At 44.5% G+C, this 16,303-nt stretch overlaps 1 protein-coding gene and 1 long non-coding RNA gene across 3 annotated transcripts; one reads left to right on the top strand and one right to left on the bottom strand.

Moving 5' to 3' along the window:
• The first annotated feature begins 796 nt into the window (after positions 1-796).
• LOC142889291 (uncharacterized) lies at positions 797-13,113 on the top strand. The gene is made up of 3 exons (XR_012926825.1): positions 797-929; positions 1,018-1,183; positions 12,179-13,113. It is a non-coding gene; the product is annotated as an uncharacterized LOC142889291 (long non-coding RNA).
• tppp (tubulin polymerization promoting protein) lies at positions 1,959-15,679 on the bottom strand. Of its 2 annotated transcripts, none has more exons than XM_076027928.1 (5): positions 15,291-15,679; positions 9,956-10,036; positions 7,237-7,572; positions 4,075-4,228; positions 1,959-3,983 (listed from the first exon to the last, which is right to left on the bottom strand). In XM_076027928.1, exons 2-5 carry the CDS (start codon positions 9,967-9,969, stop codon positions 3,774-3,776), a joined length of 714 nt encoding a protein of 237 aa, XP_075884043.1. In that variant the 5' UTR covers positions 9,970-10,036; positions 15,291-15,679; the 3' UTR covers positions 1,959-3,773. The 2 variants fall into 2 exon arrangements, with proteins under 2 accessions (XP_075884043.1, XP_075884033.1); XM_076027918.1 differs by lacking the exon at positions 15,291-15,679 and adding an exon at positions 10,774-11,067.
• Between the last annotated feature and the right edge of the window lie 624 nt (positions 15,680-16,303).

The raw sequence follows: 16,303 nt of genomic DNA, 5'->3' as shown, positions 1-16,303 counted from the left end.
ATTAAATTAGGAGACGGTGTTAAAAATTAATTTATATTATATTGTTTTATGCGTTTTATCGTGTAAAATGATTGCTAATCCGTCCTGTTCGTGTTCACGGTTGTAACACGCCGGTTTCCCCCGATTTTTTTGGACACTCTTTGAAATGACCGTGATCGGCGCCGCAAACGGAGCAGCGAACACGACACATTAATTTAAAACCTCATTGTTACGAAAAAAAAAAACCTGAGAAACTTGTGGACGAACTTCTTCTAACCTCGGTGGTTCTCTCTTGCAGTGTGTTGTTAACTTCGCATGTGAATAGAATGGCCACTAGGGGGAGACAGATGATAATACTTTTGTTTTTATCCTCAATCGACCGTGTATGTTTTTAATCGGCTGGTAACCTTCGTTTGATTATGCCCATTGTTACCGAGTAGATTTTTGAGTCTGAAGTGCTACGCATGAATAAAACTAGTCAGAAAAACGCTGCCTCATTGCAAGTAACCAGGTAAACCAAAGGCACCTTTTGGTCCTTTTGGTCCATTTGTAGAGACATCACTGCCCCTGACCTAATGTCAACTGAACCCAGCAAATCCAATCCCGAATTTTCACACTGTTAATAAATGAATTGTTGTGATTATGTCTTCCATGGCAGAGTCGATGGCACGGCTGCACAGCTGTTAATACATGATCCCTGCGAGCCCATCCTGTGTCCAGCAGCAGGGAGAAGAGAAGAGAAGAGAAGAGAAGAGAATTGTGTTCAAGTTTATTTAGTCCTTCTCCTCCTTCACATACTAAATCTCCTGTGGTTTTCTTATCTGTCATACCAACTCTTACCCCACCCTGTTCCTAGTGTACTTGGAGGAAACCCTTGGGATGCCTCTCACCCGTGTGGACATAACACTGGATGGGAGAGCAATCGCTGCATCACAACAACAACTTCCTGTGTAAGGCCGTGCTTGTTATTTCGGGTACGCTGAAATCTGATAAGGATAATAATGAAGATAGTAAAGGCGCTTTTATAATTTTGTTCAGGGGCTAAAGCTCAGGCTATCCAGATTCTCTCCATGATGGGAAGAAGATTTCCAGTCAGGAAGCTGAGGTCAGGACCTCAAGCGGTTGACGCACTGAGCATCAGATGAGAACGGAACGGAAGTTCCATGACCTCTCTGCTCAGCTGCAGAACGCCCACAGTGCACTTGTGAGTGATTTAAAGACAACAGTATCTTCAGCTCTGTTCAAGGTGGGTGGGTGCCTGATGGAGACGTGATCATGGACATGAGTTTACTGTTCTTCTTTGATGGTGCTTTGCATCTGCTTAGTGTTACATGTGGAAGCAGAGGGACTGAAAGAGATTGATAGGTTAAATTAGAACATACAGGAGGCTACAAAGGAGAAGGAAATGGGCAACACATTGTACACAATTCTCGGGTTGCTACAGTATTGCCGCTGCAAGCACTGCAGAATGAACTTAAAGCTAAAAAGTGATTGCAGGCACTTGCAGTTTTTTGGGTTTCATTTCTGTGCACTTCTATGTTCTTCTTGCCTAGAAAAAGTAATTAATTTAACCAGAGAGGCTTTACATAATACTGCGTGACCATGCTGTTCTTGTCCAGTGACGATAAGAGGAGAAATGTGACTGAGGTCACCACATATTTCCTGAGTTGGCTGCCTTTGCCGTTTCCCCCCCTTTTTTAGGTCACTTGCGTCTCCATCTGCTTTGTATGGGAGCCCTGGAATGAATGCATCCAGATTCCAGCTGCACTGTGACTTTATTTATATCTCAGCCTAAAGGCAGGGGCGCCACACGTGCACGCACGCATGCACTTTCCTCTCACAGTCGCTAATGCAAGACCTGGGGAACCAGGTTAACTGGTATCAAGCTGTTTATTGTAGATATTGCAGGTCTTTGCTTGTTTTCCGTTGCGTGGCCTTTCACAGCATTCCTAAAATTAAGACTCGATATGTAAAGAATGTTTTCTCTCACACCTCGGCGTCTGCAGAGCAGTTTATTTTATTATTGTTTTTTTTTTAATTCTCAATAGTTCACTACAAATCATGAACACACATTAAAGAGGCCTAAAGAACAAGAACAGAAAACACGCTGCATGCACAGAGGTACAGTCGGCCATTAAAGAGTCATTAAAAGGGGAAAGAAATAAGACGGCATTGTTCCTCCACATTAAAGGTGCACCATATTTGGCATTAAGCACAGAAAACAGATCATACGTGAGCTACTGCAGCAGACAGAGACTAAACACACCAAATACACTTGATGCATGATTCTTCATCAGCTGAGGCTACAGGAAACGTGTCACGCGAGATAAACACGGCAACTAACTTGGAAAAATATTCTACAAAAGTATAAGAGTTGATTTCACTTTCCCTTTTTTTTGCTCATACAATATGCAAAGTTAATACAGTTAATCCCTGCTATGGTTTTTCAGTTGAATTTGTGCGTCGGATGAAGCGCACCACACAAGACGCTACTTTCCTTTTTTTTGCCAAAGACAAATTGATATTGTTCATGAACAGACTGATACAGTGATTCCAAGCAATACGCAATTATATCCGGAGCCCACAATTTTACCACTTGAAATATTTGGCGAGAAAATTCATTGAAATCCATCTAGTAGTCATGTCATCACAGCAGGCACAGCAGTTCAGGTATGACAAACGTCTACTGTCAGAGATATGCTTCAGAATCCGATGCAGTATACAAAACATGCACAGAGAACAGCGATGCAGAAAACAAACAACGAAGCCAGTGTCATAGATTAAGACTTGTGGCCGTAGATTTTTAGAATATACACAGTCTTACCACCAAGATGTTAGAACTACCGCGTAGAAGTCTAACAAGGAAAAGTTAAACGTGAAACGTTAGAAATACAATCTCGTACAACTAAGCTCGTGTGCCACGCTCAGGGCTTCCTTTTTTGGGCTGCCAATTTTTACATTAAACGTTAGATTCAAAATCTGCAAAGCGCTTGTTGTGAGGGTGGGAAGAAAGATATCTAGATCAGGAGGGTGTAAGAAAAAAAGTAGGAACTAAGTTATTAGTAGTTGTTGTTGTCTCGTAGACATGTCATTTGAAAGGTTTAGACCAGAAGATCTTTGTTGGTCATGTTACATACAAGTCTTAATGAACAAAAAAAGTGTTTTTGATGGATCAAAACAAAATCCTTATAACTAACAAAACCTCGTATATTGTTCATGCTGAAGGCAATCTATTAAATAGACAGTGTGAACCTTGCTTTGTTTTCAGTAGTGTGGGGATAGGAACCAAAATCCATGCCAGCAACGTCACGTTGTCATTTATGTAAAATAAATCATTTCATCTTTTTAGCGAAACTCTGTAACAGTATTTCCATTTAAAAAAGTGCATTTTTTTGCCCCACTTTTGTTAATATTTTTTGTCGGCATGTTGTTTCAATTGTGCTTAATGAACAGAAGCAGGAGCTTCAGCGCTGGTAGCAGAGCAGCTTCTCTCGTTTGTTCTCTTCAGTGTTTGGCAGTAAGTTGCGATCAGACAGGAATGTACCAGCTGGTGATGACTTTGTAAAAATAGATGTAAACAGTTTTCCAGTTCTCACACTTGACAAAGAGAGAGGAACCAAACTCTCTCCTCACACACGCGCACGCTCGCTCGCACGCACACGCAAAGACAAAATAGATGGTTGGGAAAATAGATGAAATCCTATTTGTTTTTGTGCTTTCTTTGAGGACTCTTTTAATACAAAATGATCTTAGTAGTTGTTGCAATGTTTGTCTCCTCCTCCTCCTCTTGGCCCTCACATGGGTTTGCCGACTGTGGGTTTATTCACTTTCTTCTCGTACGACCCTTTATGTTTGTATCCCGAGACGTATCCCGACTTGTCGACGATGTCTTCGCGGCCCGCCTTCCCCTTCCCGCGGCCAGACGGGTCGAAGCGCTCCTTGTGCGAACCCGTGAACTTGGAGGTGTCCGTCAGTCGGCTCACCGTCGGAGAGGCCACGGCTCTCTGTGGTGGGTTTCACAAAGAGGAGGTTAGAGTTCACCTCCAGGACGATGCTGAGAATAGAAGTGAGCGGCGAGAGTGTGTGAGAACTTACCGTGACCCCTGCTATGATGGGCGACTTCCCCTCGATCAGCTTGAAGACCTCGGCCTCGGCCTCCTCCGCGCTCTTCTCCTTGTACTTCTTCCTGGCCAGCTCGGTGAGTGCCACCTTGAACTCGTCGTACGTGATGTTGCGGGAGGATTTCTTCCTGGAAGCCGAGGTAGGAAAAGGAGCTTTTAACGCATGCACGCGGACCAGCGAGGACAGAAACGCTGCTGCGTGCAGCTCTGCTTTTAGTTTCCCTGCGGCCTCTCGCTCACTGAATCTGAGAGAGTCGTGAAATGTACACAGAGCCGTGTGCGATGGCTTCGGCGTGGAAGATGGAAGATGGTATCCTGCTGGGGTAAACAGTGAGGAGCCTACAACTGGATCTCATCTCACTCTGTGACCGGGCTTAGCTTGTCGTCTGAGGGAACGCCGCAGACACACACACACACACACACACACACACACACACACACACCTGTGCACTGTGTATGCGGCTGTCTCCTTGTGTCATGCATCACAGTGAGCTCGTCGCCAAAAACCACAGAGGCAGCTGATGTTTCTCTTTGCAGCTGCAGGCCCTCCAGCTCCTCCAGGGCCCCCACCAGGCGCTCCCACATGCGGGGTCGAAAGTGCGCAAACCTCCCGACACTTGACAGATCTCAGCAATCAATCATCAAACTCTCCCGCTCAAAAACGCCTCGGTAGTTCGATTGGCCACGTGCCCGTAACGCTTCCCTATTAAAAGTGCATAGCAACACAAACACAAACAGTCATCTCTGTGGTGATGATGAATCGCCTAAACAACAACCAGCGAAACCAGGCAACCCTCCCTGCCATAGTAACAGGCCACAGTAAACAGGAATGCTTGGCTTTATTATTAATTTGACTCATCCAGTGAATTGTTTTTTTTCTCTGGTGTCACTTCAGAGCCTCGCTCCCTCTTCCCCCTTCTTCTCTCCCGTCTGTTTTTAAGGAGAGAAATGTGATTTATGGAAGACAAATGGCAGCAAGTGCCAGAGATAATTTAATAAGTTGCAATTGAGAATCTGAGGAGGCTGAAGTTGGGCTTTTAAAGGGGTAGTGGAATGTCTGTCCACTCAGGTCGCAGCTGAGTCTTTGAGTGTGACACAGTTTATTTTAACATCTACACCATCCATACGTGTCTGAGGGTGAGGCTGGATCTTCCCGAGGCAAGGATGGGGGAAAAAAGAGAAGAAAAACATAACGCCAACGTAAAGATTATGCTCGAACGTAATTAGCCCACGCCAGATTTGTAGCTCATGGCTGCTTCAGGCAGAGGTGCGCTGGCTGCTCAGCAGAGACCCAGTGTGGGCCGGCACCACTCCACTCTTCCAGCTTCATTCAGCCGTACCGGAGCTCAGCCGCTGCTCATTAGTGCGTTTCCTTTTTATACGTGCGAGCAAAGCTCTTTGACGCTGATTAACAGGGAAAGTGGAGATCTGCATCTCTGCTCGTGGCAGCCCTCCTCCCCGATTCAGTCACGCCTGGAGTCAGAGGCTACATAAATTAAGAGCCCCTCCCCCCCAAAGTCTGTGGCGCTTTCTGCCCTGCGTCTCACCACACACTAGGCTCAGATTCTGCAGTGGGATGGGAACCTGCGCCGTTCATGTAAAACTCTCAAACGCATGCACACCACACACACAGAATGAAGAGATTGCATGTACAGCTTTGCACAGTTTGATCACTAGAATGACATCTAAAAGACCTTTTGCACTGTTCTTTTGCAAAAGAACCACATTAGAAACCACATTACTTGCTTGTTTGTCAGCAGTGCTCACTGCAAGCCTTGGCTAGAAAAAAGTACTTGCATGCTGAGATGATGTTGCTAAAATATTTCATTTTTAACTGCAGTCGAGGCTGAATTCAGCTAGGCTTAGATGTTTCTGCTGTATGTGGAAATTGTCCAATATGCAAGCAAATCTGTGGCTCTTTCAATCACTGTGACATGTTCTCTACAGAAATACATACACACTATATTACTTTTTTAAAGTCTTTGTCTTTCCTGACCATGCAAATTTATTGAAACAACTACCTTTTAACAAAAAAGCCCCCAAAAAGAGAAACTGATGAGAACATCTTTCCTTTACGCAAACATGTCGACAGTGGCGACAAGTGAAAGAATGAGGTTGATTACACGCTGGCAGAAAGAGGAAAAATCCAGTAAATCAAAACGAGATTCTGGGGCTGACACTTCCCACTCCGGCAGAGAGACGAGAGGCCTGGGGCCTCACTCCTCTGTCCCGGTGCTGCCTTGCAGAACAATCTCTGTTCTCAAAACTCCCTTCCATGGAGATTGAATTAAAAAAAAAATCCTCAAAGACTTATCCAAGCTTTGTTCACTACGGCAGGTGATGTGATACAACTACACTGTCATGTACCACATGCGCAAATTGCTTCAAGCCTCAACCCTTCATGTAAGGTAGGTAGGAAGGTATCTGGACCAGTCTGTCGACATGCTGTCACAATCCAGGCTCTGAATGCTTCATGAAACTGAAGGTCAGCTGCACAGATGAAACATCTTTATTCCATGTTGAGGCAACATTGAGGTCACATTATTAGACCCCACGTCACCTAAATCAAACTCTAGAAGATGAGTCAATCTGGCCAGAGGAGAAATGTAATGAGCCATCTCTTACATCTGCTTCTGACTGCTGTTTCTGATGGCCAGCTTCAGCTGAGCCACTTTAACACATTCGATAAAATGCCTTCATCCCTGAAGATTAAGAAGAACAGAACTCACCGACCAGAGAATAAATAACTGTTTAAGTTGCTTTACTTTGTGTTTTGCTCGACTGGGTGGAGAAATTTTGATCTATTTAATTTTCCCAGACAGTAGTGCAAGACTCACACTTTTGCGATCGTACAAACAACACTCTGACGTGCCCCCACTGCTTTAGATGCCTTTCGGTGACGGAGATCTGGGTGACTAATCTCATATTCATCTCGACACCGACAATAAAGTGGCGCCACATGGCACAAGAGCCGAGGGAGTCCTGTAGCGGCATGCCTGTTACAGTATCCCATCTGGCTTACATGTAATAATGGCAGACCTTAAGATTCTGAAAGCACGAGGCATGAATAGGCTCTCAAATATTTGGCAGCACCCAGCCGCGAGTCAATCACACGTCGGTCAGTCTGCTCCCTTACTTGACTTTGCTGAAGACGATGTCCACGTCGGTGAGGGTGATGTTCTTGCCGTCGATCACGCCGCAGTCCTTGCAGATCTTGGACCAGTTCTTGCCGTGCATCTCCTTGCCGGTGGCGCGTGTGTCGCCATGGATGGCGAAGCGGCGGAAGGACTCCTCCAGCGCGGTCAGCTCCACCGGCGTGGACGAGCCGGCGCCCCCGTCGCTGGTGCCGTTGGAATCGGTCGACAGCCTCTTGGACGCGCGGTCTTTGGATTGTTCGTTGTGTGGCCGCAGAGGCGCCGAGGTCATGTTGGGATGTTTCGCTGTCTGGACTTTAAAGTCTTCGCTGTGGTCTCTGAGAGAGGACGAGACGAGGAAAAAAAAACATTGTTTAACGTCAACTTTGGCTGCGTTCAGACTGCAGGCAAATCTGATTCAAATCAGATTCCTTCTCAAATCCCCAATTTTTTTTTTAGGGCTGACAGTCCACATTGTTCTTAGCAAGTGTCCAAATGGGATGTGGCTCTGTTCAGACTAGGCCACATTATTGACCCATCTGACAGGTTGCTGTAGCTACGACGTCGGAGCGGAGACGTCGTCCAGCGTAGTGTGTAGTGTGTGAGGTCATATCATAGCGACAGCGGCACTTGGCTTGATGGAGCTACAGTATCTCCCCACACACTGATGAGCCAATGAGGTTCCTCCTCTGTCCATGGACTGACTGCTGTTTTCTACTGCTTCTGTCTGCTCCATGACGTTACAGCTCCACACCTTCAGTGGCGCCCTCTGGTGGCGCTCTTTGCTCTGGCACATTGGCTCTTGCGTTGCGTAGAGTGACGTCACGGACAGTCAAAACCAATTGCTGTGTTTGGAGCTGTTCACACTGAGACGCATCTGTCCAAATGCCTTTTGAAATGACCTCCCAAAGGTGGTTTCAATCCGTTTTGCAAAAATCGGATTTCATGTGATTTCTGATTGTTCAGAGTACAAAAAGTAAGAATAATACAAAAAAAGTCATCCAGTTTCAATCTGGATGGGCTAAAAATCTGATTTTGCCGGGCAGTCTGAACGCGGCTTTTGTGCACTCCCAAATGGATGTCATGGGTATTATGTGCACTTGACCTTACCAACATACTTCACTTAGAAAGAATAAGATACACCATTTTGGATAAACTCACATTCATTGAAACAAATTTGTCACTTCTCATTCATTATCTTGCAGAAGCGTATTGCATTCACTTGGCAAATAAAAAAAGTATCTGTTTTTCAGTGTAATTATTTCTGTTTTTCGTGCTATTTTTTTTCCAGCCCAGTTTTTCGCGCTCATTTTTTTCCACCCTGTTTTTCGTGCAAATCTTTTTCCGCCCTGTTTTTTTTTATTTTGAAATCCAGCGAGAAAACAGTAGACATGTGACTCTACGGCATGGATGTGCTCTACGGTGGTGACACATGTCACCACGTAGCCAGTGTGAATGCACTTCAAATGCATCATTTTGTATCCATGGAGCATGCCATATTTATCCAATTGATCCCGGAGAAACATTGCGATGTCGAGAATATCTGAATGGGCTTTCCTTCGAAACAACCGCAAAGTCCTTAGATGCCTACGTAAAGTTGATAAACTGATTGTAATGCCATCTATGTCACTTAAAGACAGGACTTTCCCAGTGTCTTAAACCCATGTCAAAATAGAATTTGATTAAACTGAACAAGCTGGCCATGTTTGCTTCCATTATATCGAGCTCTCAATGAAAGAATGGACGCGATTGTTTCCGATGCTCTCTAAACTTGGGAAAACAGGGCGGAAAAAAATTTGCACGAAAAACAGGGCAGAAAAAAAATAGCACAAAAAACAGAAATAATTACACTGAAAAACAGAGATTTTTTTTATTTGCCAAGTGAATGCAATACACTTCCATATTATCTCTCAACTATTAACGGAAATTATTTTTTCCAACAAAGTAGTGTATAGATGGGTGAGTAAGGGTGGATAGTCTGTGGGTTGTCTATATATGTTTTCTTTTTTTTATTAATTTTTAGTTTTTATTTTAACTTGTTTTTCCTTCATCATGTCTTTTATTTGTGTCATTGAAATCTGTTTCATCCTCCACTATTATATATGTTAGAAGAAAACAATCAGAGTGCTTTACAACCTAACTGCACATTTATCTGCATGGATGTACATCACACACACATTCAGTATGCAGTAGATAACTACATAACATTGTGCTCCAATGAAAGCATTTGAAAGGGATTGTATGAACTCGAGACCCACACAATCTGAAAGCATCGTCAGAATGCATGAGGACATTTTAATGCAAGAGATTGGAGAGCAGCCGTTGTGGCGTTCCAATATGGATAAATCCAAGATTTAACCATGAAAGGCCGGTGACATTGATTGAAAATGTGCTGCTCCAAGAGAAAAGCACAGACACCCACACCCTGCACACCTGAAAGAAAGAGGAGATTTTCCTCACTTGCCCCGCTCTGCAAGACTCACAATGGATAAACCCTTCTGCACTAATCACACAGTTCGTCATACCTTAAGGTCAAGACATGGCTTGCTAGTTTTTTTTTTTTTAGTCCTGTGACGCTATATCCCTTTACACAAGGAAACGTCTGACTCTAGAGAGCCACATTTTGAAGGCACAGCGGAAAAGAATCAGGCAGCAGCATAATAATACGCTCCAACGAGTTCATGAGACTGGAGCTGGAGACGAGAGAAGAAGGAAACTTACTTCTGGTCCCCCATGCTGGTGCAGGAATTGGGAAGCGTCTGTGTTGAGTTCAGATTGGACGATTTTCTTTTTCTCTTTGTGCTGCAGAAAAGAAGAGAGTGTAGGTGACCGTCAGGACAGTGTCAGTGATATATACAGAAGAATGATCGCAAAAGATTTGATTCAGCAATAAGATATTACAAATTCATGTCATCTCTAATAAATTACATTATTAGATAAACCTGCCTTTCTGCCAAAGGCTTGAATCACACAAACAGACAGCTACATGTAACAAAATAAATGTAGTAACACAATTTAAAAAAGAAAACACCTCTTTCTCATCAACGCCTACTTCTCTCCTAAAGTCCATCTGTTCCATGTTTGCTGTCACACGTTTTCTCTAAAGGGTAAATTAGCATAAAGAGCAGCAACAACATTCTTCCTCCTTGCTTGAAATATGATTCAGTCCTGGCTAACGAAAACTTGGTTATTGAACAGACAATCAAATGAAAATCACAACCTGGCCAAGGATTAACTGAAGAAGCTGCATATTATTTTGTTTGAAGTGTAAAATGTCAAGTTGAATCAAGGTGGATTAGATATTACTACGCATCAGACCTTCATCGGTCTCCAGAGGAACTGTAGTATTTTCATTTTGTTCCATGAGATAACAGATGACAGCACAATCTCAACAACATTTTGCATGAACTGACAAAAAACTAATGTCTCACTTCAAAATTACATTTTTGGCTAGATTTCTAGAAAAATCATGCTACTATAATGCTATTTCTATCACGATAAAGAGAGGCTGGACTAACCAAGCGTGATGCTCTGCTCACCTTTCAGCTGTTCCCATACTTAGCACAGCATCCTTAAAGGACACTTGTTGGCCAACAACGAGGCTCTAAAACAATTTGCCCGTCGTCCTAGAGCTGCAAGATCCTTACAGGAGAAAGATTGCGTCAAACTGAACCTAGAAGAGCATGCCTTGCGAGTCCCCCCTGCCGCCACTCGCCGTGGCACCGCATGAGACGGAGACGTGTTTTGTCTCTGGCCACGACAATCACCAGCAAGACCTTGGTGAGCACACTCTGCACTTAATAGGTACAAAAGTTCCAGCACTGACGCAGCACAACGCCGGTACAATCAGGATGCCAATTCTTAGGGGGAGAAAAGGAGAAGATTATGAACGTGTATGAATAATGGCCTTCAGAGTTGCAGACACTGGAAAGCCATTGTCCCGCACTGGTTGCTGCTTTCTTCACACATACACACAGTGACATCGCAGTGTTCCACCATTCATGTCAGCGTTTTGTTGTCATGCGTCCCAGAGGCTGCAGAGCACCACACCCAGAGTTACTGAGGCCTTTAGAGGCAAAAGAAATTTCAGTTTGCAGAGTAAAAAATAAGTATTTTGCCAAACAACCAGTGGTGAAGTACACATGCACAGTAAAAACATAAGTGTTACTGCAGACCTGATCATTCATCATTCATCCATCTGTTGAGCAGCAGGGGAAGGTATTGTTCCATGCTCACTACAAGGTGATACTGCTTTATTAATCATTTTATTGACTGAAAAACAATGTAATGGTTTGCATTGCATCACATTCTGTGTTTATCGTACTGTCCTTAATACTTGAATCAGGAAAAATGATGAACAGCCTGTAACACCAGCTTGAACTGTGATTTTAAATACATATGATAACATATTGAAGCTATTGTTTAATTAAAAAAAAACTACCACAAATGTATTTTAGACCACAAAAATCCACAATTTGATGTCATTGCTTTATGCCCTTATGAAATAGCTCAGTTTCATTTGGTTTATTTCAGTCCCAGTACATGATACATATAAATGTCCATATTCTACGGAAGCTGAAACCTTATTTATGCCTATTATTAGCTGTGTTTCCATGACCCCTAGAATTGCGCTTCACACCATTCAATGGAAACACCTGCAAATCACAAATTTTAGCTTTTATTTTGAGTAAAAATGTCATGGCAACAGAGCTACTGTCACACGTGTGTGTGTGTGTGTGTGTGTGTCTGTGTCTGTGTCTGTGTCTGTGTCTGTGTATAGTGGCATTGTAAATGTGGACGATTGATGTTTGTGTTTTTCATTGGAATAGTTTGTCATAGAAGAGTCCCTCATTTGATGCCAACAAAGAGAACATGAATCCAACACCCAAATACTTCCACGTCTAACTTTGACCTGATGTCCAATCCCACTCTGGTTCTCTGCAGGCGTCAACCTCACAGGACCCCAAACGTTCATGGAGATGTGCTCCTTGCTGTGTGCTTCCCTTTGTGCTTCACCGACGGCACTGCAACCGGCGCCAAACAATGGCATCTTTCACTCTCCTCCTCCAATTTATATGCTGTGTTTTCGAGTGCCTTAAGTGCTTGTAGTACAACAAACCCTTCTCAAAACCACATCATGTTTAAAAAATAAGAGAGAGGCCATTAACACACTGATCTGGTAGCCTGAAGTCGAACTGTAGATGAAAGGAACTGTACTGAAAAGGCTTTTTCTGAATAGAAATTATTAAATACTTGCACAAAAGCAGAGGAGAAGCCTATTCGGTGTCTCACATTACTTATGAAGGGCAGCAATTAAAAATGATGTTCAAACAAACAAACAAACAAACAAACAAAAACTAGGCATGGGTTTGAGACAGTTGTGTCCCTGTGATTTGGTTCTGCTCCCTTTTTGCAACACACAAGCGAGAAGCCATTTGGTGGAGGGCAGATCTCCAGAGACAAATCTGTGACTGGATGACAGCATGCTTACATACACTCCCCTTCTGGCAATACACTGCACAGATGAGTGCTTTAACTATAAATTGACCCATTTTGAACCGCGTCTATTCATAGCAACAATACGCAGCCACGGCTGGAACATTCTATTCATTCTCGGGGGAGCAGATCAGCCGGCCGACTACGTGCAGGCTGAAATACTGAAAACCAAAATATTGTGTTTAGCTGTCGGTTTGGACAGGCAGTCCTCAGCTCAACAAATGATGACACTGGCGTCAGAGTGGTGTGTATGTGTGTGTGTCTGTGTGCGACAGGGTGTGGGAGGGAGAGATGTTCAGTGGCGGCCTTCTCCTCCATCCTAGTGAGTAGGCACGTCAGGATCCCATCTGGTTTTTTTTTTTATCCAGATCACGCTTTTTTTTCCAGGCCGCTGCTTTCAAATGAGACAGCGACACACTTTCTATGCAAAATGAGAAAAAAGCAGCAATACTACACCAAACCACTCAACTCTGCTCTAGAATAAGCAGCTCTTGCCCTCCATCCTCTGCTACAAGCCTCAAGTGTTACGAGCCAAAGGAATAAATCATAAAGGTGAAATTAGATTTTAACACTCACTATTTACAGATCTTTTTTTGTATGCCACCGTGCATCAAGGCTGTTGTCAGACTGACCATCATCCACACAAAGTGCTGCATTTCCCCTTGGTGGACTTTTTGCAGTGGTGCCTGAGCAGTATAAAAACATTTCCCGACTTTGATTGCAGTCCCCCGAGCTTATTCCGTCCAAAAAACACACAACGACACGGGGCAGCATGACATCAGCACACTGCAGCCCAGGTCTGAGGTCACTGCCAGGCTGTCTCTGCCGGCCCTCTCGCCTCCTTCGACCCGGGAGCTGAGCTGCCAGCCAAACGTCTTGGCGAGCCTTGTGCAACCAGACAAACACGATTTTTGAAACTGTCCGTCGCGGCTATGGCTGGCAGCGGCAGGCAAAAGTAATTCTGGGAAAAAAATGTAAAAAATATTATTTTACAACACCGCAATGTTGAGGAATATGTGATGGCGGAGACGGTGGAAGTGTCCCTGACATGGCTCAGATGGCGAGAGGCCGGTCGAGCCAGCAGCGAATTAGCTCCCTCTGAGTGGAGCTTTGTTTCAGGTTTATGGAAGCCAGACTGCGTTGCATAATGTCTCCATTAATAAATTGGGATAAATCATTTTCAAGTGTGTGCACTGTCATGGAAATGGTGTTTAATGTCACCGTGACATTAGTGAGCAGAAGAAGAAAGAAGAAGAAAAAGTACTGCAAATGGTAAATATCAGTCTTCCTATTGCTGAATTGTGAAATATGAATTATTCCCTTTGAGTAGAATAAGAACAGTGCATGTAGACAGCAATTCAACATGCGGCTTTAGAGCCACCCCTTCCCCCGCCACACCCCTCCTCTTCCTTTGCAAAGCATGACCTGCACTTAGTCATCAGCAACAAAAAATACAGTAAATTACAATATGTGAGGTTTATTGTTTGTGACAGAAGCCAACGGCTCTAAAGCAGTGGAATCTGGGACAAACTCAGCGACTGTCTCCTCATGTATGCCTAATCCAACCTATGGGGAGACAGAAGCGACTCCACATCATTCCCAGGGAAGATTCACAGCCAGAAAACCAGCATATTACCTTCATTAGCTTCATTAGCTTCGAACAAATAACATATAACCATTGACTTCAATATTTTAATATGGCCAATGTTCTCACTTGAGGCCTATTTATGATTTAAAAACTGCATTTCGCCAAATTATCTTGATTCCTTTAATCAAGAGTTCTTTTCGCAGAAAAAAAAAATCTGGCAGCAGACAACAGAGGACATCTTTTTTTTTGTGCCTTTTCTGTCATAATTATGTAACTATACCCACACGCAACCCAGCAGCTTGAAATAAAGGCTGCAGTCACTGGCTGCAAACGGTGCCTGTCACGTCATTCTAGCCAATAGTGGGGTAACAGCTTCCTCTGTGGCTCTATGTCCACGGGATCCCTTTGAAAGATAAACAGAGGAGGAAAAAATCTCATGTTTATGTTCGCGGCTGCCGCTCCAGCAGTGTGTGTGTGTGTGTGTGTGTGTGTGTGTGTGTGTGTGTGTGTGTGTGTGTGTGTGTGTGTGTGTGTGTGTGTGTGTGCGCCGAAACGCGTTACATAAACCTGCAAAAGCACGACTCGCACGTGATGGGTTTGTTGTTGTCAACCTCTGCTGCCAGCTCGTGCATTGGGCAGCAGAGAGTTGGTGACAACAAACAACAATGGATTAAAAATAATAATAATAATAATAATAAGAAGAAGAATAATAAGAATAAGAATAATAATAATAATAATAAGAGATTAATAAACAAAAAAAAATAAAAATGCGTCCTTTGATGCAAATCTAGCGTAACGGAGCAAGCAGTGACAGAGACTAAAATAATAATTTAGAAAAATTAGCCAAAACCTGCAAATGCACTGGCTGTCATCAAATGCAATTTGCAGATGATGAGATGCACGGCGCGCCAGAACGAGCAACAACACACCATCATAATTCAAACAGCAATGAAGAAAATCAGCTTTAATGACCTGCTGCGACAGATCCTCCGCCTTCCCGTTGGATTCACACGAGCATAATTGCGCGCCGCGGACGCTGGAAGCCTTGTTGTTCCTCCTCCTTCACCACCGCCACCTCCACCTTCTCCTCCTCCTCCTCCTCCTCTTCCTCCACCGCCGCGGCCGCCGCTGCTGCTGCTGGATCGCAGGAGTCCGCTCCTCGGCTCGCTCCCTGCGAGATGCTGAAGAGAAACCAGGCCGCTGATTGGCTGGCTGCTATGGCCGCGCGCGACGGTGCTTCAACTGCCGCTACTTGCTGCCGCTCCTGTGATGGTGCGATGGTGCTGCTCACTGGAGCGCTGATAAACAAGCAGTCTGAGCTCGGAGCATCTTTCGGTGAGCCCGGGGAGGCGGAGATGTAAACAAAGACCGTGGGTGCCTTGATATGAGCAAGAGAGAGAGAGGGAGAGAGGGAGGGAGGAGGGATGGAAGGAAAGAGAAAGGGAGGAGGGGAGCAGCTCTCAGCGTTGCCAATAAACACCAGACGTCAAGTCGTTAGTGGAAGTGCGTCCACCGAAAAGTATCAAGCAGAACCATTTGAGCGCCGCCGCCGCCGCTGCTGCTGCCGCCGCCGCTGCTGCTCACCTCTGAGACACCCGCCTGCAACGATGTCCAGCGCTGTGATGTGTTACACAACCTGCACTGGAGCGATGGCTGGACATGGATGGCCATTATGTAACGCGTATAGGCCGCCTGGTGAATCGAGGAGCTCAGCAGCAGCAGCAGAATTAGCTCTTGGATGTGAGATTATAAGAGGAGACATAATGTTAGAAGCCCCGCGTGAGCACAAGTGAATCAAAAGCGCTCCGAGTGGTGGAATCCATCATCATCAAGAGCGCTGCAATTACTCCATGATCACGGCCCCTCTCGTGTTGCTTCGGCTGCACGACAGAGAGGGTAGAATGTTCAGTTAAGAGTCGAGAGTTCATGTGATGCTGTGCTCAGATCACAGCATATATGGCTGCTATGTGAAGATTTGTCAGGGG

This window comes from Nelusetta ayraudi, unplaced genomic scaffold, assembly GCF_046127955.1.
Source record: "Nelusetta ayraudi isolate G7.1 ecotype Tasmania unplaced genomic scaffold, CSIRO-AGI_Nayr_v1 ptg000003l, whole genome shotgun sequence".
Taxonomy (NCBI): Eukaryota; Metazoa; Chordata; class Actinopteri; order Tetraodontiformes; family Monacanthidae; genus Nelusetta; species Nelusetta ayraudi.
This window is presented reverse-complemented; position numbering and strand designations above follow the sequence as displayed.